Source organism: Cyanidioschyzon merolae, chromosome 17, assembly GCF_000091205.1.
Source record: "Cyanidioschyzon merolae strain 10D DNA, chromosome 17, complete genome".
NCBI classification, from domain to species: domain Eukaryota; phylum Rhodophyta; class Bangiophyceae; order Cyanidiales; family Cyanidiaceae; genus Cyanidioschyzon; species Cyanidioschyzon merolae.
Window position 1 is genome coordinate 258,167 of NC_010143.1, and position 22,289 is coordinate 280,455.

At 53.3% G+C, this 22,289-nt stretch overlaps 8 protein-coding genes and 1 non-coding gene across 9 annotated transcripts, besides 4 other annotated features; 5 read left to right on the top strand and 4 right to left on the bottom strand.

Annotated features, from left to right (window-relative positions):
* Positions 1 to 699: part of a sequence feature (repetitive element) that runs on past the window's edge.
* Positions 700 to 892: 193 nt separating this feature from the next.
* Positions 893 to 2,098: a sequence feature (repetitive element).
* A 1,802-nt stretch (positions 2,099 to 3,900) lies between these two features.
* On the top strand, positions 3,901 to 5,736 carry CYME_CMQ110C (similar to nuclear LIM interactor-interacting factor; the record flags this gene model as incomplete). The annotated part of the gene is made up of 1 exon (XM_005538001.1): positions 3,901 to 5,736. One exon carries the CDS (start codon positions 3,901 to 3,903, stop codon positions 5,734 to 5,736), a length of 1,836 nt encoding a protein of 611 aa, XP_005538058.1.
* A 1,164-nt stretch (positions 5,737 to 6,900) lies between these two features.
* Positions 6,901 to 8,202, bottom strand: CYME_CMQ111C (DNA topoisomerase VI subunit A; the record flags this gene model as incomplete). The annotated part of the gene is made up of 1 exon (XM_005538002.1): positions 6,901 to 8,202. The coding sequence occupies one exon, from the start codon at positions 8,200 to 8,202 to the stop codon at positions 6,901 to 6,903; it is 1,302 nt and encodes a 433-aa protein (XP_005538059.1).
* A 506-nt stretch (positions 8,203 to 8,708) lies between these two features.
* Positions 8,709 to 10,496: a sequence feature (possible transcribed region).
* A 362-nt stretch (positions 10,497 to 10,858) lies between these two features.
* CYME_CMQ113C (similar to translationally controlled tumor protein p23) lies at positions 10,859 to 11,368 on the top strand (the record flags this gene model as incomplete). Its single annotated transcript, XM_005538003.1, has 1 exon — positions 10,859 to 11,368. The coding sequence occupies one exon, from the start codon at positions 10,859 to 10,861 to the stop codon at positions 11,366 to 11,368; it is 510 nt and encodes a 169-aa protein (XP_005538060.1).
* Positions 11,369 to 11,463: 95 nt separating this feature from the next.
* On the bottom strand, positions 11,464 to 12,456 carry CYME_CMQ114C (hypothetical protein; the record flags this gene model as incomplete). Its single annotated transcript, XM_005538004.1, has 1 exon — positions 11,464 to 12,456. The coding sequence occupies one exon, from the start codon at positions 12,454 to 12,456 to the stop codon at positions 11,464 to 11,466; it is 993 nt and encodes a 330-aa protein (XP_005538061.1).
* A 227-nt stretch (positions 12,457 to 12,683) lies between these two features.
* Positions 12,684 to 14,545: a sequence feature (possible transcribed region).
* A 1,441-nt stretch (positions 14,546 to 15,986) lies between these two features.
* Positions 15,987 to 17,108, bottom strand: CYME_CMQ116C (similar to phytoene synthase; the record flags this gene model as incomplete). The annotated part of the gene is made up of 1 exon (XM_005538005.1): positions 15,987 to 17,108. The coding sequence occupies one exon, from the start codon at positions 17,106 to 17,108 to the stop codon at positions 15,987 to 15,989; it is 1,122 nt and encodes a 373-aa protein (XP_005538062.1).
* A 187-nt stretch (positions 17,109 to 17,295) lies between these two features.
* CYME_CMQ117C (eukaryotic translation initiation factor eIF-1A) lies at positions 17,296 to 18,023 on the top strand (the record flags this gene model as incomplete). The annotated part of the gene is made up of 2 exons (XM_005538006.1): positions 17,296 to 17,395; positions 17,653 to 18,023. The coding sequence occupies 2 exons, from the start codon at positions 17,296 to 17,298 to the stop codon at positions 18,021 to 18,023; spliced, it is 471 nt and encodes a 156-aa protein (XP_005538063.1).
* A 995-nt stretch (positions 18,024 to 19,018) lies between these two features.
* Positions 19,019 to 19,174, top strand: CYME_CMQ118C (60S ribosomal protein L39; the record flags this gene model as incomplete). The annotated part of the gene is made up of 1 exon (XM_005538007.1): positions 19,019 to 19,174. One exon carries the CDS (start codon positions 19,019 to 19,021, stop codon positions 19,172 to 19,174), a length of 156 nt encoding a protein of 51 aa, XP_005538064.1.
* Positions 19,175 to 19,477: 303 nt separating this feature from the next.
* Positions 19,478 to 20,344, bottom strand: CYME_CMQ477C (hypothetical protein; the record flags this gene model as incomplete). Its single annotated transcript, XM_005538008.1, has 1 exon — positions 19,478 to 20,344. The coding sequence occupies one exon, from the start codon at positions 20,342 to 20,344 to the stop codon at positions 19,478 to 19,480; it is 867 nt and encodes a 288-aa protein (XP_005538065.1).
* A 180-nt stretch (positions 20,345 to 20,524) lies between these two features.
* CYME_CMQ119T lies at positions 20,525 to 22,266 on the top strand. The gene has a single exon (XR_002461552.1). It is a non-coding gene; the product is annotated as a hypothetical transcript (transcript).
* Positions 22,267 to 22,289: the final 23 nt, after the last annotated feature.

The following is a 22,289-nucleotide window of genomic DNA, read 5'->3' on the forward strand; positions in this document are numbered from 1 at the left end:
GCCTCCACTTTCACTCGCATAACTTTCCTTTTTAATTTTTTTTCTGAAAAAGAACGCACCTTGAATGCTTCAGGTATAAACAGCGAAAAATCACTTGAATACACTTACTTGAGGGTTGGAATACGATTGAACTGAAAAGCATACTTTGCTACGACTTCAATGCAAATACACCGCGTGCAGCAGAACAACACGCTCTTGATACCGATCGCGTTTCCGTTCAAGAGCAGCATGCGCGAAGTGTCTCGTGTAACTGGCTGATGTCTCTGGTGCACGTGTCCAGCCCCCTACAGAAAAAAAACAGAGACTCACGACTAACTGGCAACGATATGACAATTTCTTTCCCCCCTCTAAGGTAAACGTTAAAAGGCGAAAAGGTTTCCATATTGTCGAAAGTTTATTTTATAGGCGAAACGTCCCGCGAGCCGGACGTGTCTGCCAGACCAGTGCTTCATGCGACCCCAGTGGAAGGTGCTTGCTGGAAACCCGAGCAACTCGTGCGAAATGCAGTTTATTATGAGACTAGGAGCGGGTATGCTGCGTCAGGGCGTCGGCCTGGTCGCAGTTATCTCCTTACATATCGCTTGGCGCTGCCGCAGGCACTAGGTCTGTCTGCAGAGCTTGCAGGCTCCCAGAAAGATTATGTACTCTGGCTCTGTATCGGGAAAAGCGCTCCTCGATTCGATGCCCTCTGTGGTACGGTAACGCGGTTTTGTCTCCGCGATCCATCTGTTCCAGCGGTTTAGGCGCCACTACGGGTGCTCGTGGTAGGTACTCGCGCACGCTAGAACGTAAAAACCGACCAGTATGTCCGAGATGAAGTGTAAGAGATGGATCTTAGTCGGCCGGGGCGGGAAGGGCAGCATGATGAGCGCTTCCTCGAAAGCCACTACCCATCCATCCCGAAATCTGGGATCCATGGTAAATGTAAACGTTTGTCATCGAAAAAAAACAGATCGAAATTAATATGCAATTCACCGTTTAGATCGAAGACGAATTGTCTCTAGTATGTATATTCTTTATTGAAGAGTGCAATGAGGACTGCATGGTTCCTTCAGGTCAGTCATAGCAGGTCACTCAGGTGGTTGACGAACACTGAAAGAGACCAACAGATGCGCTACGCGCCGAAAACTGATATTCTTCAGGCCTGCTTGCGGTCAATGATAGAAAATGGTCCGTTGATAATGCTACCGAAGAGCAAAAGCTATGATAATAGACGTCAAGTAGGTGTCTCTGTTTCTCACTAGTTTGTTCATGTGGTCCAGCATACAGGGGGATACAGTCGCAAGAAAGTCCTAGTTCACGAACGGTCATCTTCCAATGAAATCGCAACGACAGCGTTCCTGGAGCTCAGCGATCGGGACAGAGTACAGGAACGTCGGGTTGTTTCAGTTGATGAGATTTCCTTTCGACAAAACGGTCGGAGCATGTATAGGCATTTGTGGGGAAAAGAGCCTGTTATATATACGATCGAACTCGAAAATAACTCGGACCTCATTATCTGTTCTAGCTGCAGTCGATTCACTCTCCGGCCTCAGTCCCGCTCGTAGAGAAGGCTCATCCAACAGCACCAACCATTCCGTCGAATCATTGAAGACTTTTCCCTCACGTCTCGCGACGTTTTTCCACTGAAAAACGTGGTATTTCAGCATTACCGTCGCGGTCGAGTTTTTGCCGATTCTGTCGGGGTAGAGTTGGTTTTCATTTCTCCGTGAGCTCCGTGATTCGGTCCCATCGAAGGAGAGTTTTCGATCGAAAAAAGGTAATGATCTCTCCACTGGGCGAATTGATGAAGCGTCCAGCACACGATGACACCGCGGACAATGTCGTCTCTCTTCTGCAAGTCTTCCTCTTTCCGGGAAGGTCCTCATTTAGGCACATTCAAAAGTGCGCCCATTCGCAGAAAATGAGGGATGAACTGAGGTGTATATTTCAGAAGGTCGAGATTGAGAGAAGGCAGCGGAGCGCTTCGGTGATAGGAAAGCACAGAGGGCTGACAGAGCACCACATGACGCTGAGGGTGCGAATTCGAGGACTACTTGCACTGGTGAGTTCAACCAGCAGCAAAAAACGCATGAAGTTCGTGAATGGTGAGTTTAACACTGAGAAAAATACAAGGAGATGTGCATTGTTGAAGACGAGACGCGAGGAGCTGACGCGAGCGAACTTTATGGGGTAGCCTCTCGGGTTCGAGGTGTACAAGGAGAAGCTGAAGCCGATCGCAGGGTGCCGGCCAAATACGGTTTGAAGGCGCCTGCCGTTGGGCGAATATACATACTCAAAAGTCGTGGAATGTTGTTCGTTATACTGGAAAGAATACTCGTAGTCAAACCATGAGGGCTCACCAACGCATGGGTACTTTTAACAACATCAAGCGTTGTTTTGGGACGGCCTCTTCCACTCCTTGCCGCTGGATTTCGTTACCTCACCGCCACCAAGATGAGTCGTGACGCCCGCTACAAAGCGCTCCTAAAATAACCGATACCACTATGCAGCGCATTCATAAACCACTGCGCGCTTCTCCTTTTCTTACGAACAGCACGCTCAAATACCCCATTCATCTGGCTCTCCGTCTAGCGGTTCCATGGCAGCTCGTGGGCGCACCAGATCGCGCCCCTATATCGCGACGACGAACACCCGACGTCGGCCGTTCACGAGTGTTCTCAGACACTCATGCCGAAAGCCCAACGGGGTTCTCACGTCAAATACTCCTCTCCGCTCTCATCGCACGCCCCCCTCTCTTCGCGCCCGTCGACGAGCCGGCACTCAACAGCGACACCGTATGTCTCTCCAGCTGCAGGCTCGCTACGGCTCCCGCGTCTCCCGTTTCCATGGGAAAGGGGCCTTGGACGCGGGCGCGCGCCGTCGCAGCGGCCGCCTCCAGCAGAGTTTGCGTCACCGCTCTGCACAGCGGGAGCGTAGACGGATCGAACCAGCTGGGCTGGATATCTCCAGCGCGGATCTCCCTCTTGGTGCCCCGCCTCATCGTGGTCAGCATTGCGTTGCACGGATTCTCCCGCGGACTGGACAGCGTGCGCGTGCGCATGCGCCCGCCCAGAATACGCGCCGTGCGGATCGCCCCGAGCGAGCCCGGGGTCTGTCGGTACCGCACGAGACGCCGAGACGGAACGAGGGCGTCGAGGCGACCCTTCTGCATCCGCCAACGACATGTATCGGGCGACGAGGGAGGCCCTCGGTGGATGAGCTTTGTCGGACATGTTGTCACACCTTACCACAGCCGATCATGGCAGCTACGTTGTGCGTCTCGAGGCTGTACACAGCGAAGATGGCAATGGCAAGCAAAGCATATATCGTGACGACCGCCTCTGGATGAACTGTTTCAAGAACACCTGGTGGCAGCGAAATCGGGACTTGAACACTGCCATCAGCATCCTTCAACAGTCGACAACGGACTCCGAGGGAGCGGAGCGTCCAGCACGCTGACTGGCGGACATAAGAAAGGAAAACGGAGCATTTGCAGAAAGAGTCTGCGAGGGCTGGTGTGCATGACAGTACGATGAAATCCAAACCTGTGCGAGTACGCCCGTGTCAGGATGCCTGTTCCATTTCATCCCGACATGCGTGAACGTACATGCACTGAACCCGTTACGTAGCGGCGACGTCGTATGAGTGATTGCCGTTTGCAATCACGCGCCGATCGCGAGACGGCCGCGCGTCACAGCATAGGGTGCCAGATTTCAGGGGCGTCTGCTGCGGAGCCGTATCCCACGGCCTGCCTGCAGGCTCGGACACGTCCCAGATTGGCAACTGATCCCGGACACGTGGTGCGATCTGGACGCGTTTCACATGGACAGCAGCTGGAGCGCTCGCGCGTCGATGTGGAACACCCGGCGACAAGAGCCAGCCTGAAATTCACACCCGGCTTTAGAACTCGCTGTACTTATGGTTGCGCTGGAACTTCCAGCAGCCATGTCTAAGGTGGAAGTGGTAGGTCTGGTGGAGTCCAACACGGGACGACAGGCAGTCCTTGTTTCCGGTGAGCAGGAAGCTGGGCAACCAGACAGGAACTGGTTTACAAGTCAGACGGCCGCTGATCTTTGCACCCAGAGCAGGCCTCGTACTCGCCAGATGGGTCCGGTTTACTGTCCAATTCTTGGCAGAGAGCCCACCACCAAAAACCGGGCACGCTCAGATCAAAATTCGCTCTATGTTCGGGAAGCTTGCGAAGGGACCGTGTACGCTTCCAATCGCTACGAAACACGAACTTCTGAGCTCTCGCGGGAAGCGCCAAGAGACGAAGCTGGCGACGGTAGAGCGCAGGTTCAAACGACGCCCACGCTGATTTCCGCTGAAAAAAGACTCGAAGAAACCAACAGCCTTCCCTGTGTTCTCGAAGGTTCCTCTTCACACATGCCACGCGTTCTGAATAGCACCGTCGAAGTGCCGATATGCAAGTCACGGAATATCTCGGCGGCAGATGAGCAGCCTGAGGTTCTGCGTGAGCGGTCACTGGAGAAAAATGTGAAGCATTGGTCTTCTATTCATTTCCTTCTATCAGCTGCACTTCGTCCCCAGTACTCGACAACCGTCAAGGAGGACGATTGCTCGAGACGAGCAAGGCGACGTGTTCATACTCGATCGCGTTCGGCAGGATATGGCGCTCTTCGCGTAGTCCCGGAGAAGTATCTGCTGGATCGAACGCATGCTTCGGTGCTGGGGGCTTCAAATCAGCGGGTTCTTCGATGGCTCGCACCACACACTGGGGAGAGCGGTGTCCAGTTATCATCATCATCATCATCAGCAGCAGCAGCAGCAGCGCCCCGGAGCGTTACTGGCACGGGAGCACTGGTATCCAGACCACGCGAGGGCGGATCCGAGCATGCGGCGCCCAAATGTTCGAGTACGTCATTCACTGCGCGAAAGCGTGGCCGCAACATCTCCTGCACGCTGAACAGCAACGTGAACAAATGCTCTTCCAGGGACACCGACTCAGACGGGTCGAGTGCAGTCACGGAGATGATCCCCGATACAGAGCACATCCTGATCCATCAGGCTGGCGTCAGTTCACTTGCGGTAGAGGTAGATGGTGAAATCGATCCATGGCTCATTATCGCCACGCTGCCGCCCCGAGAGTATGCGGCTCCCGCGCCTCAGATCCGCCTACCGAAGCCGGATCCCGCCGTGCGAGATCGCCCGACACTCGTTTTGGATCTGGATGAGACGCTTGTACACTGCTCGACAGAGTTTATGTCTGATGCTGACTTTAATTTCTCCGTGCACTTTGAAGGAACGAATTACACAGTATATGTGAAACGGAGACCTTTTTTACAGGCGCTGCTCCAGTACGCTGCTCGCTATTTTGAAGTGGTGGTCTTTACCGCCTCGCAGAAAGCGTACGCAGATCGTCTTTTGAACATTTTAGATCCTGATCACACACTAATCCACCACCGGCTCTTTAGAGATGCGTGCATCAATGTTGCGGGTAACTATCTGAAAGATTTGACCGTGCTGAGTCGTGACCTGCGACGTACCATCATTGTGGATAACAGCCCCCAAGCTTTCGGCTATCATTTGGGGAACGGCGTTCCGATTCTAACCTGGACCGATGACGAAAATGACCGCGAATTGATCCAGCTGATTCATCTGTTAGAGGATATGCGCGACGAATTGGAACACGGTAGCGGCGATGTTCGTTTTCTTGTCGAGCGGCGTTTCCGCAATAAGAATCGCGTTGAGTTCTACAGAGCGTTTCTTGCCTCCATTGATTCTGCACAATGACAACTTGCCACATGAGTATGGAGTATGTTTAGATGGGAAGCATGTTACCTGCCATTGACCACCAGGTTGCGCCTCTCCTGGCGAACAGAAACGATGACAGCATTCCTCTGTGCAATGACGCGTCGCGAGATCGAGCGCTGTAATGCGGACCGCGACGCCCACGGAAGCGCCGAGATCATTGTCCGGTGAAACAATTTCAGTTCGGGCGCTTGGTACTGATCGTCGGGACAGCCGCTGCTCGCGACGAGATTGTATCGCCTGGTGCCCTTTGAGCCTTTGGAGAGCACACGATCGCCGCGAGTTTCCTACTCTGTACATATAAACGGCTTTTCCCGCTGTGCCAAGTTATACCAGACGCTCTGACGCACAGTTTCCTTTCGAATGAAGTTTTAGAGCTCTGGAGTTTTACTAGCTGCGAGCATCGAGTCCAGGGAGCGGCTTGGTCTATCAAGGAACGGGATTGCAAGTGATTCTCCTAAAGGAGTGCAGCTTAAACACGTATGCATGGAGCCCAGTCCAAGACAGCCTTGGGCAAACTTTACTTTGTGAGAACCCACGAAAACTGTCGGTGATATGCAAGCTCTTATTCTGATGATCTAACGTTCCCAAGCGCAGATGCTCGCTTGCGAACTCCGTGAGGGAGACGCACCTAAGCTGCGCACACTGAGTACCTCCAAAGAGTTGGAACACTCTCAGGATCGGGCTGGGCCGAGCGATATTCATCGAAATTTTCGATTCTCATGCATTTTCCCCATGAGCCTCCGAGTCGATAGGCGTCCGAAGCAGAAACCTTGTCCGTGCAAATCGATTTGCTGCGCTGAAGTTTCTGTCCGCTGCTGTCCGGCAAAGCTGGTACCGCATTCCGTATGAGTACGCAACGCAAGGCTCTGTTCGCGAAGCGAACGTCATTGGTCAGAGCGTGTCAACGAGTCCAGATCCGCTGCAAATTGCATGCTTGTCTGTATGCGTGGATGCGTGCGCGCATTAGTGCTTGTATGTCGATGGAAATCCGGGAGTCAGTCAATCAGTAAGTCAGTCAATCAGCATGCACAGCTGGCCGTCTGCTTGCGGGCATACCTATACGCATATTTACATACATGTGTGCGTGCGAGCATGCATGTCTGTCTGCTTGCGGTCGATTGCAGCCTTTCATGCGCCAAAACATCAAATCCAGTCTCCGTGACGAATCTTTTCGGGCAAATATACTTCGGTTAGGTACTGGAAGCCGAAATTGCTGAGAGCCTGAATCTCAGCCTTCTCTTTCCGCTTCACCATCAGGGAGAGCTCTCGATGCCAGGCTGGATTCTTTTTGATAAAATCTTCTTCCAGCATGTCTTTTCCGGTCTTAAGATCATTTTCTGTCATCGCAAGGCGGCACTGCTCCGGGATACCGTAGCGATCAAGGTCGGTTGGCCGAATCCCCAACCACTTTATATCGGGCGTTGCTAGATTTGCAGAATCGTAGCTCATGCCCTTACTGCCACTCATGTAAACCGAAAGAATTTTCAGTCCGTACGGATCGCTGTCTACTAGACCAAGGATTGGTAAATGCAATTCCCGCTTCAGTCTTCGCAGAAACAAACGTGTTCCGACGTCCGGCTGACCTTTTGCAGTGACAATAATGCATTTCACGCGATTATAGAAGCGATCTTCCGCTAAGCGCATAAATGCTGCATCCTTCTCGACCAGGAGGATAAATTCGGCGTCCGATGTTATATTCGTGATTCGATCGGTGTACGGAGGTATTGCTTTCCCGCCAACGCCCATACGCGTGCAGTCGATCAAATCCCCGTCTTCCTGGAAAGTTACACGGCCAACGACGATGCCTTTCTCTGACGCAACGACGTTTAGAGAGTTTCGAGTACAGCCGATCAGGCATGCAACATCGTTGAGCACATCGTCTGACTCGGTTTGCTGCCGAAACAATTTCACATCTGTGTAGAACAAGTCGCGTTTTGTTGTGTGTATCCGTCGGGTGCAAAGCTCGTGCACAAGCTGTAGCACTCTCGTCATGATAGTGGTTTTGCGAACCGAGGCGACGGAGGCGAAGTTGCGAATCGCGACCCCGTCTTTGAGCACGATCCGTTCCAGCTCCTCGACGTACTCTTGGTTGCCCGCGGATCTCCGTGGCACCTTGTAGGAGAGACCACGACCCTCCAGTATAGACTTTGCTGCGGAGAGAATGACTCGTTCGAGTTCGGCAAGTACCTGGTCGCAATCGAGCTCGCGCACCTCTATGCGTGCTGCGCTCGAGGCATCGGAACTCTGCTGCAAAATAAACCGTTGTTTTGCAGCCTCTCTGGACTCTATTTCCCTTTTCAACTCCCGGACTCTGTTCAGAAAAGACTCAGCGTCAACAGCCGCCGTTCCGCTAGAGACAGCACCCGATTCTGCCGCCTGTTTCCACTTCCGAGAGGCTGTGCTCAGCCGCGGCTCGGTCGCGGTTTTCTTTCTCTTCGCAACCATAAGATGAGGTGCTCGGGCCCCAGTCCGTCCAAAAAGCTTTCAAGCAGGAACGTATGCAGCACAAGCGGTACGACGAAGCAGCCTGCCTTTCGATCTTGAGCGCTGATGCGTACCGTTCGGCGAAAACTCGCGCCCGCCACGGGATCGGCAGAGGCGCAGTGTGCACCGAACACTCGCGTTCGCGCCAAGCTTGCATGCGGCGTGCGGATGTCAGCGCATCGCCTTCTGAGGCGAAGTACGACACGCGTATTCGGTTCTCTTCAGCACCTGGACCGGTTTCAGCGCCGCGGATCAAACGCAATCAGGATCGAAAGTCACAGAAAAGGCCTCGAGGGCCCGTATGGACCATGAAATGTCCGAACCTAAGGCACGATAACTGACGTGAACGCCAGAGCCCGACACAGCAGGAAGAAAAAATCCAGCTTTGAGCTACTCCTTCTGATCCTGCATTTCCATTTTTCTCGAAATGTTTTAGATGAGCAGTGCCGAGGTTCGTAGTCAAACCATGTGGGCTCACCAACGCATGGGTACTTTTAACAACATCAAGCGTTGTTTTGGGACGGCCTCTTCCACTCCTTGCCGCTGGATTTCGTTACCTCACCGCCACCAAGATGAGTCGTGACGCCCGCTACAAAGCGCTCCTAAAATAACCGATACCACTATGCAGCGCATTCATAAACCACTGCGCGCTTCTCCTTTTCTTACGAACAGCACGCTCAAATACCCCATTCATCTGGCTCTCCGTCTAGCGGTTCCATGGCAGCTCGTGGGCGCACCAGATCGCGCCCCTATATCGCGACGACGAACACCCGACGTCGGCCGTTCACGAGTGTTCTCAGACACTCATGCCGAAAGCCCAACGGGGTTCTCACGTCAAATACTCCTCTCCGCTCTCATCGCACGCCCCCCTCTCTTCGCGCCCGTCGACGAGCCGGCACTCAACAGCGACACCGTATGTCTCTCCAGCTGCAGGCTCGCTACGGCTCCCGCGTCTCCCGTTTCCATGGGAAAGGGGCCTTGGACGCGGGCGCGCGCCGTCGCAGCGGCCGCCTCCAGCAGAGTTTGCGTCACCGCTCTGCACAGCGGGAGCGTAGACGGATCGAACCAGCTGGGCTGGATATCTCCAGCGCGGATCTCCCTCTTGGTGCCCCGCCTCATCGTGGTCAGCATTGCGTTGCACGGATTCTCCCGCGGACTGGACAGCGTGCGCGTGCGCATGCGCCCGCCCAGAATACGCGCCGTGCGGATCGCCCCGAGCGAGCCCGGGGTCTGTCGGTACCGCACGAGACGCCGAGACGGAACGAGGGCGTCGAGGCGACCCTTCTGCATCCGCCAACGACATGTATCGGGCGACGAGGGAGGCCCTCACGCGCCATGGAGCGGCCCTCGGTGGAGGAGCTTTGTCGGACATGTTGTCACACCTTACCACAGCCGATCATGGCAGCTACGTTGTGCGTCTCGAGGCTGTACACAGCGAAGATGGCAATGGCAAGCAAAGCATATATCGTGACGACCGCCTCTGGATGAAATGTTTCAAGAACACCTGGTGGCAGCGAAATCGGGACTTGAACACTGCCATCAGCATCCTTCAACAGTCGACAACGGACTCCGAGGGAGCGGAGCGTCCAGCACGCTGACTGGCGGACATAAGAAAGGAAAACGGAGCATTTGCAGAAAGAGTCTGCGAGGGCTGGTGTGCATGACAGTACGATGAAATCCAAACCTGTGCGAGTACGCCCGTGTCAGGATGCCTGTTCCATTTCATCCCGACATGCGTGTTGAACGCAGCAGCAGATTCGTGCCCCATGTGCAGCGCATGATGGAGCCCTCGCCTCGTGCTCTATAGCGCCCAGCATAACTACCTTCGAAAAACGGCCGTAACCCGTAAAGAAAGCGAAGATTCCTGGGATCTGCACATAATAACGAGCGGCGACAACAAGGATTCAAGGAAAATCGGGCCAATGGCTCGCTCTTGTGTACAGGAGACGCGCAAATCTGTCTGGATTTTATGCAAAGCGCAGAATACATGGATGTCGTGCACAGGAGACGGATAACTTTCTGTAGCTTTGACGCAAAGCGCAGCATAACTGGATCCTGGGCAATAATAACGCACAATTGAGTTTTTCTCAATACGCTCACGCTGAAAGCAAGGACACAGAGGAAAACACAAGACCTTACTCCAGGACGCGTCCCCCGCCAAAAAAATACGGCCTCGCCAGTCACCGGGCTCTTTTTCAGCGGTTCGCCAGCCCAGTTTCGCCTTGGCGCTCCCCGCAGAGCAGTATCGGAGCTACAATCCCCAGCGACATCGCTAGCACGTGTCCCGGCGCTGGGATGCGAATCCCGCCAATTGGCGGCTGCACCGAGTCGTGTGCTGATCGCGCAGCGTGATGCACTCAGCGCCGCCGTCGTCGCCGGCGCCGGCGCCGGCGCCGCCGCATAAGGGCAACCGGACAATCCGCCAGCCACGACACGGCAGCGGCCGGACGTCGGGTGCCGCCAAAGCCTTAGAACGTACACCGTTTCTGCTCGCGTAACTGAAGGGCCTGGACGCCACGCTCAAAGGGTGTGCGTTGTCGATCTCGTGCTTCTTTCCATAATACGGACGAAACGTTGAAAAACAAAGTTTTTGTAGTTGAGTGGAGACCCCGAAAACATGATCGTGTGGAAAGACGTTTTCACTAAAGACGAACTGCTCTCTGATGGAATGAAAAACGTTCGGGAGCTGGAGAACGGCCTTCTCCTGGCTTGCGATTCGTACAATGTGACGCTAGGCGGAGGCGACTATGGAATCGCGAACAACGACGAAGAAGCTATGGGGGCAGGCGGCGACACTGCGGGCGCAGAGTCGGTGAACGTGGTGGTGGACGCTTTCAAGTTGCAGAACATTCAGCTGCCACGGAAGGATTTTCAGGTGTACATCAAGAAGTATTCAAAACGGTTGAAGGAATACCTTGAGAACGAGAATCCATCTAGAGTGGCGGCGTTCATGGAAGGAATGAAGGAATGGGTACCGAAGATGCTCAAGGAGTTCGACGAGTACGAGTTTTATATGGGCCCTTCCTGCGATCCCGACGCATTACTGGTTCTCGCGAAATACGAAGGCGAAAGTCACTACCCGACTTTTCTGTATCTCAAGGATGGGCTTGCTGAAGAGAAGTTTTAGAACAGAACAGAAACACTCATTTCAGTTTAATCTGCAGGTTAAATACGACCAATGGATACCTGGGGATTTAAGACCGCTCGTGACCAACAGTGCGGTCATGCGAGGTTGCCTTCGGGCTCTGGCTCTTGTTCACGATGCTCGGCAAACTCATGAGGATCAAATTCTGGCGGGGGCGATGCACCCCCGGCAACAGAGTGATCAACGCTATCCGAGAGGGGGCTCGCATCCGCCGAAAACCGTGACGGCGTCTTTGACGTCGGGCTCTGCATACGCTGACTTGTGCGCTCACCCGAGGTGTTCACCTGAGAGCTTTCAGTCCAATCAATCTTTTGACTGGTGAGGCTTCCATGTTCAGTCATAATATCTTGCAGTTCTCTGTCTTGTTCAATAAGCGGCTCGAATTTCAATGCTGCCAGTTGGTTAGAGATATAAACAATGAGGGCCCTTGAGAACACAACATCCTTGTTGCGTTCGAGCATTTCAACACCAAGCTGGAGAGAGTTGCAGGCGTCCTCTGCAGACTGTCTGGATTCAAGGAGTTTCAGACGGTTGCGTTCCAAACGCGCGTCCGAATCCTGCTTTTGCGCTGCTTCGAGCTTCTCGACTTTGGTTAAATAATAGTTGACCTCTCTCAGGCGCTCCTCATACACGTGTGCTCGTTTTCTCATCTCTTTGCACTTTTCGAGGAACTCGTCAACTTGCGCTAAGACGCTCTGGACCCCCTCCGGTGTCGGTTTACTCTCGTTCTGGCGGTAACCCGTTGGCGGTGGGCGAAGAAGACCAATCTTACACATGTGTTGTTCCAGTGCCGAGACAACGTTCGCAGTATCTGTTGCGGTGCTGTAAAATGGGTGCGTAGCTTCGAACATAGTCTGTATTGAGCCGGTGGCATCACTCATGTTCGCCAGCAGGCTCTTCCAGGCGTTCTCGTTCGCAGCTAGCACGGCTCGTACTCGTTGGGCCCGACGCTCCAGGCTGTCCAGTACGTCCATCGCAGCCTCGTACCGAGTTTCGGGCGCACTCGCCGGCCCCCTGCGAAGTACAGCGTCTTTCGAGCTCTTTAAGCTTAACTTAACGCGGTGAAGCATGGTTGCGGTCGCTGAGAGGCAGAAGCTTATAATAGCGATGGTTCATTTGCGCCGATCATGAATACATCACGTACAAGTGCCGTTTTGTCCAGTATTCCCTGGATCATTCCCGAAGGCTGTAACGCAGGACACGTGGCTGCACCGCGGCATCTCGTTCCGGAACGTGCGTAGACGGACGCCGCGGCCCCTGGGTGTCCGATCATCCGGTGGCGTTCGGCGATGCACCGATGCTGCGGAAACCACGAGTTGATCAGCGAGCGGCTCGAATGCCGAGGTGCCTCGTCAACGCGCGACGCCAACATCCCCCAAAATACGATATTTCGCGATCGCGACCTGTGGAAACGCCGTTCATGCAGGGGGTTGTCGGCGATGCCGCGCCAGGCGCAGGCGCACGTGTGGCGCTGCTCAACCAGCCCGAGTCTTTGCGTAGCCAAGGCAAAACATGAAACATGAAAATCACGTTGGGGGCGCTCGACCCTGAGTCTGGATTTCTGAGCAGCGGATGATACCAGGGCGTGCGCCACTACATCCATGTCAGAATAAAATTGAAGAGGTCCACTTAGCCGACATGGGTGCAAACATCAGAATCATTTCAGAGTAAAACAGAATAGGTTCATCGCGCAAGCTTGGATCCGCACTCGCTATGGTTACGGCTCTTCCTAATGGCATCAACGCGTGCCTTTAGAGGCTTTTTCTATGACAGCTTCCCTTTACGCTCTTGTATCTCGGGCTCTATACAGGCCGACCTCCGCTTTCCGTCGAGCTCTGTTGCCAGCAGTCGGAGGATATTTATGGCAACATATTCGTTTGGATTCCGCCGTTTCCGGCTGCAGCAGACGCATTTCACGCACAGAGTGAAGATGAGATCTACGTTTCTCTTGCCATTTTCATACTCTTTGCACAAGGCCTCGATACGGTATTCGTAACCTTCAGAATTGCCACTGTTAACGTGTTTCAGTGTGTCCAACACAACTTCTCCTTCGAGGGCTAGCCTATGACGTATGAACGCTTACTTCATCGCTCGGTGCATGCCCTTGACAGGTACATAAGGTTCACCGCCCCGCTCCGATGTTCTCCTCGGTTTTCGCGCCCGGTACAGTTCCTTACGATCGCGGACCTCTTGTGAGCGATTCTCGCGGTGAGGGCACTGCACGCTGCTCGTGCAAGCCCAAACTGTTGTGTTTCAAACATGGATTGTGGAACACGATATTGTCCATGATCAAACAAGTATCGAAAGGAAAATTTAGGCTGGAGGGGAATTCGAGCTGTGTCGGTCCCTCTACGCTCGCTTCGTGCACAGCGGTGACGCATTCTCTAGTCAAAGCAATCACTGGAATGACTCAAGTCCGAGTCCAAGACGATTCTTCGTGTAAGAAGAACAGACGGCAGCCGATGGGAGCGTATTCCTTGGTAGGTATCATGCTGCTGCCGTCGAATAGTGTTTCGTCGATGGACACCAAGAGCGGAGGGTTTGTCTTTCGAACGAAGTCCAGGATTTGATGTGAAAGGTTCGAAAAACAAGTGGCATGAGCTTTTTAACGACTGGTCAAGGGAGGCTGCCGCGTTTTTTCCTTCCTCAATCTAGCTACCCGAATTGATACCCCCACGAGTCGCGTTGAAAAGTGACCATCGAAACCTTGAAGAATGCGTTATTTGAGGACGTTACGCATATGGAAATGAGCCGACTGGAGGGATGGACGTATGAATCGGATCATGACATCGGAATTTTACGAATACATTGTCGATGGGATCGCGAATCATTTCGATTCACGTGGCGGAACGAACTCAAGCGACAGAGAGTTTGAGGAGCCACTCCAAAATGACCGCCGAAAGTCCTGAAACTTCGAATGAATCCTCAAGTCCTTGCTGCCGCACTTCGAATGTCGAGGCTGTACTTCAGAAAACCATTCGAAAGAATCGAAATTATCTGAAGAGAGCGAGAAGCTGAGTGTTGCAATCAATTCTGAAACAGGTTTAGGAATCTTCTCTTCGGTGCTGCGAACGAATATTCCTTATCTGGAGCCTGTTGTGACGAGCGACTTTCCAGCATCCAAGAATGACGCTTGTCTGTTGGTGTCGCTGCAATAAATCTAGCTTTATGTTCATTCATCCTAGTTCACGAAGAAACATATAATTGAATTGAGGATCCTTTCCGATCAATGGGCCACAAGTTATCTTCGTGATGAATCTTTCTTCTAGAGGCCTCTGGCAAGATTCACCTGGAGACTCGGATATTTTGAACGGGAACGTCTCGCAATGACCATCTCAATTGCCACCACTCAACTGCCCAACTCTTGCTCCGCGCCACGCTTTGGTGCCAGGACAGAATCCACGGCCCCCCGGGGCATACCATCAGATACTACCTATTCGACAACGCTTTCGTTGGGTAGGCTCGATGGATTAAAGCTGATGTTTTCGAGTGCGCGGAGCATGGCGGTTCGTAGGGCACAATCCTCATCTCAGCTGTGGATACAGCTAGCACCGCTTATACCATATATTTACGTGTACAATGTTCACCTCCGGAACAGCAGCATGATCGTTCCAGCGATACCTCGAGCGACGCATCTTCAGGGAGCATTGCTTATGGCACTTGACGCGCCTCCGGGGTCACGCTGCACAGACAGGACGAATTTGCGATGTTTTTGCGGCAGTCAGCTCGAGACTTGCAATCATTTTTTGAATGATAGAGAGGAACTTCACCGTGAAATAGCGAGCTCGAGCTTACGACTATCCATCGCGTTGAAAGCCGATAGACATCTGATGTGCGAGCTCGTGCACTAGATTCGCTGAAGGCAATTTTTTCCAGGAAACAATCATGTATCCAACCAGGATTGCTCTCGTGTGCGATGAGTTCATGCGACAGGGAAATGGATATCACACCGATCAGCGCACCTGAATTTTCCAAGAGCCTCAGAGGATTCTTCCCGTCGAAGCTGGCTGGTTGATGTCTCCACCGATATGAGTTTACCACCGGATGCCGGGCCTACCGAGGACACGCACTGAGATTCTGCATTTTCGGTAGCGACCCTCCCACAAAATGACCGGTTTCTTTTCGTGGCCATGTGGGCTCGCTACGGTGCAGAACGTTCTCGCTGAGCCTCAATCGCGAAGCAAGCATTGGTGCCTTGCTGGAGACGCGGTGCGCGCTCTGGGCGTCCACCTCAAACATTCGGAGCCAGACCTCTGCCAATTCATCATCGTCGCTACTCTGGAAAGTGCTCGAGCGATGCGCGACATGCGTGTGCTCCGAGCGCTCACGAAAGCTCGCGCGCTGAAACGCAAACCTTTGCTCCTCTGGCCTGAAAGCCGGTTCTGAATACAGTCTCTACTGCATAGCGCTTGTAGCGGAGCCTCGACGGAGCTGTAAGAAAGGGCCCGCATTGTCGTTCCAGTCAAGGAGAGCATCATCTGCACAGAGACACAAGTTCAGCGCATAGTACGAGACATGCTCGAGGCAACTGCAACAGCGACAGCACAGCGGTGCTCCGCACGTGGACATGCAGCACACAAGGCCTTACAATACGCATATTTTAGAGCAGCCTGCCAATGAGGCGGCTGAGGAGTAGTCTGAGCTGAATTCCGGGAGTCATAGGAAGCTGCAAACGGCGATCGAATGCGTCATAGCCCGAAGCACGTAATTTGCGCAGATAGTCCGCCGCCAAAACAGCTGGTAGAAACGCTAATCGACACGAGCGGGGAATCCGCTTCCAGGTCTCTTTGTCTGAGCGAGCGCGCTCCAAATATTCTTCTGCCACAAGTGCAATCGACTGGAAGGCACCCCGCCGATCCACGGAGGACTGGACCTGGAGGTTCACCAACTCCTTCGCGGAAATCTTCCAAGCTTCCATGACATCACGAGGCACATATGTCTGCAAGCGAGCTGCGTGATATGGTGCGCCTCGCAGAAGCGTTGCAAGACCCGCCGCCGTACCTACGTCCATAGCGACTCGATCCAGCAGCTGAGCTGTTTCGCGTTTGGGCGGCTCGCCGTTGGCCCCGACAGCATGCAAGATTCTCGCGTGCAGCGCAATACACGACCCGTGCGAAGCCTGGGTGTATTCTACCAGATCTTGGATTGTATGCGGCTGCGGATACTTTAGATCCTGCTCCCTTGCTGCAAATAGTGCTTCAAAAGGCTCTACAGGGAGCGCGAAACGTTGAATCGTTTCGCATAGAGCACGCAGCGTCGGACTGGAGATCGAGGTACGAACACCAGTCTCCGCACTGCTTCCATCGTATATTCCGTGCACGGCATTGCGGAAGAAAGATAGACGGAGTCTTCCCATGTCCTCGTTAGAAACAGAGTCTTTGATTCGAGCGAGCTGCAGGTTGAACGCGAAGAGCGCCGCATGCGCACAACGTGCTCTCTGCTCCGCATGAAGTACGTTGATCAAATAGGCTCCATACTCCATCTGTCGCAACTGTTGCAAGCAGTACTCATAATCTTGGCGTTGCGCCTCCAAAACTGTGGGAAACTTAGGCTCCCAACTCGTCGGGAAGGTATGAACGCTCATGCGGCCCGCGGTGAACGCGTGTGTTTCGGTGGTGCTTCCAGTCCGACAGCCCGTTTCTCCCTTTTCTAGACTTGATGGCTGCCTCGCCTCAAAGTCTTGAAGGTTCCGGTAACCTCCAGGCGTTCGCCATTGGTCCATGGAACCATTCTTTACGGGAACTTGCAAGGCTTTCGGCACCCCGCAGCTAGCACACAAGTGCAGGGACAGGCACTTAAGGCGCCGGAGGCGTGCGCGCGCGGCACTGCAGAGCGTTTCGGGGGAGCAGTCTCCGGCGCTCAGCAGCGAGACGGTGGGTCACCTGTAGAAAGCGTCGCCGATCTCAAGGATGCCGAAGAACAAGGGCAAAGGAGGCAAAAACAGGAGAAGAGGGAAGAGCGATAATGACTCGATCAAGCGTGAGATAGTTTTCAAGGAGGACGGGCAAGGTAAGTGACTGCGATGTAACCTGCTAGGGCAGTGTCGAGCACAGCTGCACGCTCGGTGTGGAATCAGCTCTGCGTGATGAAACTTTCGAGTCTCGAATCCTGAATGGCGAACCAACGTCTCTGAAGAATACTGAACCGAATTCCTCGTTTCTGATTGGGCACTGTCTGAGCTTTGCGTGTCTGCGCACCGTAGACAGCGCTGCGTGCACTAGTTCCACGAACAACAACTAACCGTTTCGTTTTCGTATCGGTGACAGAATATGGACAAGTTTTGCGCATGCTTGGCAACGGCCGGTGCGAAATCCACTGCTTCGATGGACAGAAGAGGCTTGGACATATTAGAGGAAAGATGCGGAAGAAAGTGTGGGTAAATGCGGGCGATATCGTTCTGGTCGGTTTGCGGGATTTCCAAGACGACAAATGCGATATCATTCTCAAGTATTCTGCTGATGAGTCTCGTGCGCTCCAGCGCAAGGGCGAACTTCCGGATAACATTGTTCTGAATGAAGCAACGGATACTGGGGATGGAGCTGAAGTCGAGTTTGAGGTCGACTTTGACGAAGAGGAAGAGGTTGCGAAGCAGCCAGCACGCGGGGCCATGCCTGAACTCGACATCGATGACATTTAATGGAGATCGATTTGAACTCGGCCTTGTGCACAAGAACGGGATATGATTTGACGACATATCAGCTCCCTTGCGTCAGATCGTGGCCAACCCTACCGCCCTGGGCTGGCAGTGCGACCCGGGGCCATGCCGATCTCAGGTCGTGAGCCGTCGCCTCTACGCAAATCGTAAAATGCTGTGTGGCAGATGCCGGCCTGTGCGCCTATGCTTCAGAGTCCATAAACGTATACTCGACATGCGAAAAAGCCGTATTTTCCGAGTCCAGGGCCATGGGTGCAACCATGAAAGACTGAACACGAGCACCCGAAGGGGGCAGCAGCTAGCGCTCACGACCTACATTGACAGCTGTTTCAGTCACAGACACGAGTGCGGTGTTTTTTGCGTGGTTCAACAGCATCTCGCCCAGTTGGAAAATAATGGACAAATTGCTGGCTACCAATGTCTTTGACTCGCACAGACGGCTACTTGCAATGCATTCCATCCTTCTAGGAAAAGGCCTACAGGTGGGTCGCAGCGATGCTCAAAGGCGCTGGCAACCCAACGTTGCGGTTTAGAAGGTAGTTCGCGTTTTTTAGCAGAGCGATGATAGTACGAATATTTTTCCCCGCTGCAGCATAAGCATGGTCCGAAGCCACTCGCTGACTACAGAAGCACAGACTTTACAGTGCCGGAACTGAGTTTTGCACGACACGGAAGCGCCGCACTGCTCTGGGCTGGTGACACTTGGAGCCTTCAGCGCAGGATCTGGGGTCTCGTTGCCGGCTGCTGGTCGGGGTCGCGCATCCCGGGTCAGTCAACGGCGACGGGTCCGATCCGTTGCAACACTGGGGAAACGCGTGCGCGAGCCCACGCAGAAGCATTGCACCCAAGATCTGTACATGGGCGGAAGAAGTGGACATTGTGCCCGTGCGCCGTCGGCGTCGCCACGCACGCGAATGCTCCCGGATACTTTTTGCTCATCATTGAACGTCGTTTCTGTCGCGGCTAGCACTGCATCAATGCCTTCTCATAAAACTTTCAAGATAAAGATCAAGCTCGCGAAGAAGGCGAAGCAGAATCGTCCGGTTCCTGTATGGTTTCGGTACAAAAAGGACACAAAGATCAGGTACAACAACAAAAGAAGGCACTGGCGGCGAACGAAGCTGAACTTTTGAAGCGCAGTACTTGCGAGCAACGCCGTGTACGTCGTCGTGTTTACCGGCGGCTCTGGTAGCTCAATGTTTCCGAGGAACGCATCGCAAGCTACTGAACGGCAACGGTGCGCTGCTTGAAGGCGATGCGAAGTGTAAACCCGGGTCGGGGAAATAGATCTTTGGAGCTATCGAAACCAGAGCGCTGGTTGCCCGTGCACCTGAGCAAGTAAAGTTCAATAAGATACCGTGAATACCTTTGATGCAGCTTCTTACGATTAGCAAGGTTTTAGGCGCTGCAGAGTGACCAGTGTGTTGCGACTAGCGTTACAATTCCCAAGGGGTGTCTAGCTTGGACTCTTTCGGTGACGAGGCGCCTCGCGGCATAGTCGGCCCTCGAGCGGAGAGCGGGGTTTGTCTGTTCGGGGCTTCTCGTACACCAATGACAGCGTCGTTCAGATAAACCTGACTGTCGTCATCTGCCCCGCTCGGTGCGTGCTTTTCATTCTTCGAATAGCTCGGCCAGTCATATTTTTCCTTGAGCAGCAGCAAATGCTTGTAGACGACATTCCATTTGCGTTCCTGGCCATTGGGAAGACGGGCTTGTACCTCTTTCGCGATCTGAACTTTGCTACGGATCCTTGGAGCAAGCTCATGGTAAACCTCGCTGAATATCGCATCCTCCGCTTCAGTGAACCGTAAACGATGCGCTTTGCTGTTGACTGGGACACCGGTCTCGCGGGAGCCGCTGCGCGCTGCCGCATGGCCGTTATAAGTGCGAGCTTCGCGCTGCTCGACACCGTAGCTCGAGGCCTCTTGGACCTCTCTGAAACCAACTGGGCTGGCGGCTAACGCTCTCTTGGCCGATAACTTTCCGAGTTCGATGTTTTCGGATAGTGTTTCAGGTGTCGAGCCCACCTGAACAGTTTCGTTTTCGAGTGTCCCTTGGTGAGTCGGAGCCCCAGTAGAAAGCGTCTCAATCATGAACTGGGCTGAAGCAATACTTGCTTGCGCAGCGCTGAGCACAGAAGGCGCGTACTCTGCAGCCCATTCACGGAGCGTCTGCTGTGATTCCAGTGTAACGGAGAGTTGCCTTAAGTAGTCTAGTTTCTCCCGGAGTGTAGCGGTAGCTGCGAGCAGTTCAGAGAACAGAAGGTTCCATGCCTCTGGCGGAGCGCCTCGCTCTTGATTCATAAGAGCAACACACCCCACTGTCCAAAGTCTCCTGTTGATTAGTTACTCGTGAAACACAGAGAGGACCATCCGCCCTGAGAAACCAGAACGCAAAGCCGCTACTGTGCTGGGCGCTCAACAAAACGGTGGCGCACGCGCATCAGTGACGTGTGTTTCCCGGTGCGACGTTGCGCGGTATTTAGTGCAGAGCGGTCGAGCTTCGGTAACACAACTGTCTTATCTATGAGGACACTCGCATTCTATGCTGGGAGCGCCCAGAAGCGCACTTCTCGTCTGAACCGGACGTAAGGGCATATGGTGTTGTATCGTCTGGTGCGCTGCGGTCGATAGTGCGCTTGACGGCGTTGGACGATGTAAGGCGCACTTGAACGTGCCTGGTCGCGGTTTCGACTGTCGACTCAGCCTCTATAACGTCTAGGCGTTTTCTCTTGTTTTGTAAGTCGCGGAAAACGTACAATAGACAACGCAGCTCCATAGCACAATACACACAAATTAGTCGAGCGCACGGTGGGAGGTCGGTTGCGTCTCGACGGCAGCGAGCAGGCTGCACGCTTTCTGGAGCGAAAAGTTTCGCGACCATAGAATGTACACAAATAAACCTACTCACAGAAGACACCCAGCCTTTTTTGACGGACTGCATGCTATCGGCTTCAGCAACCCCTTGCACAGTTTGAGCCTTAGCGGTTGCGCGACAAAGTTCGCTCGCGTCACCTCCTCGTGTCTTGTCTTCAGCACTGCACATCTTTTGGTATTGATGGCGACGTTACCGTCTCGGTTCACGAAATCCTTGCGTTTATTGCCTCTGCTTGAACTCAGCATTGCAGGGATTGCTAGAGGTCCTGCCTTCTATGAAATCAAAGTCTCGTTATCGTCTCGTTGAGCAAACACATTTTCTCGCCTTTTTCCGTTCTTCTTCTTTATCACTCGCTCTTCTTCGGTTGGTGGTCGGCGTGAAGAGGATCTTTTTTTTCGTTCCTTTTTTGTGGAACCCGGCGACACCGGGCCTCCAGGATCCTTGACGTCCGTGACCATACCTATTCCTCGGATTTTTTTTATTTGAAAATGAACGCACTTCTTTATGCCCTTAGATGAGGGCCTTCCTGGAGCGAGCAGGATTTGCGGAACAAAAACTACTTGTGCCCCGGTGTGTCACCGTGCAGAACGCTCCAGGGACTCGCCCAGTGGAGCGATCATTATGTTAAAGGATACAAAACACTCCTTCGATGAGGTTGAAACACGTAGAGCACGGAGGAATGAAAAGCAGCGCTATCTGGATAGAATCTGCAAAAACTCGAACGCATCGGAAATGGTGCAATGCCACGTTTTCCAGTAGAGGGAAGTCGGCGGACGTCAGGGAAAAGTCTTCAATGATTCGAATTTGCGGGTGCTGTTGTATGAGTCTCCTGTACGAGCGAAACTGAGGCCGTCAAATGGATCAACTGCAGCTAGAATAGACGATGATGTCCTCGTTCTCCTCGAGATCGATCGCACATACAACGAGCCCCCTCTTTTTGAATACCCATATACGCTTCGGCCGTTTCGTCCAAAGCAAGTCTCATTTACCGGCGAAACAAACCGCCATTCCCGTGCTTCATACCGATCGCGACGTTTCAGGGATGCTGTCGTAGCGATTTCGATGGACGATGGTCGTGCATGAGCTAGGACTCTTTTTTTGCGACTGTATCCCAGTGTTTTCAGTACCACATGAACAAGTTTTTGAGAAACAGATACACTCTTGGCGGCTACTATCGTCGCTTTTGCCTCCCGCAGGGTGATCAACGGGTCGTATTTCCACCATGGACCGCAAAGAGTCTTTAAGAATATGGCTCTTGGCGCGGAGCGCGTATCCTGTGATCTTTCAGTGATCCTCAACTATCTGAGAACTGCCGTATGACTGACCTAAAAGAAAAATACGGTCCCCCGTGCACAATGAAGTAAGGAATAT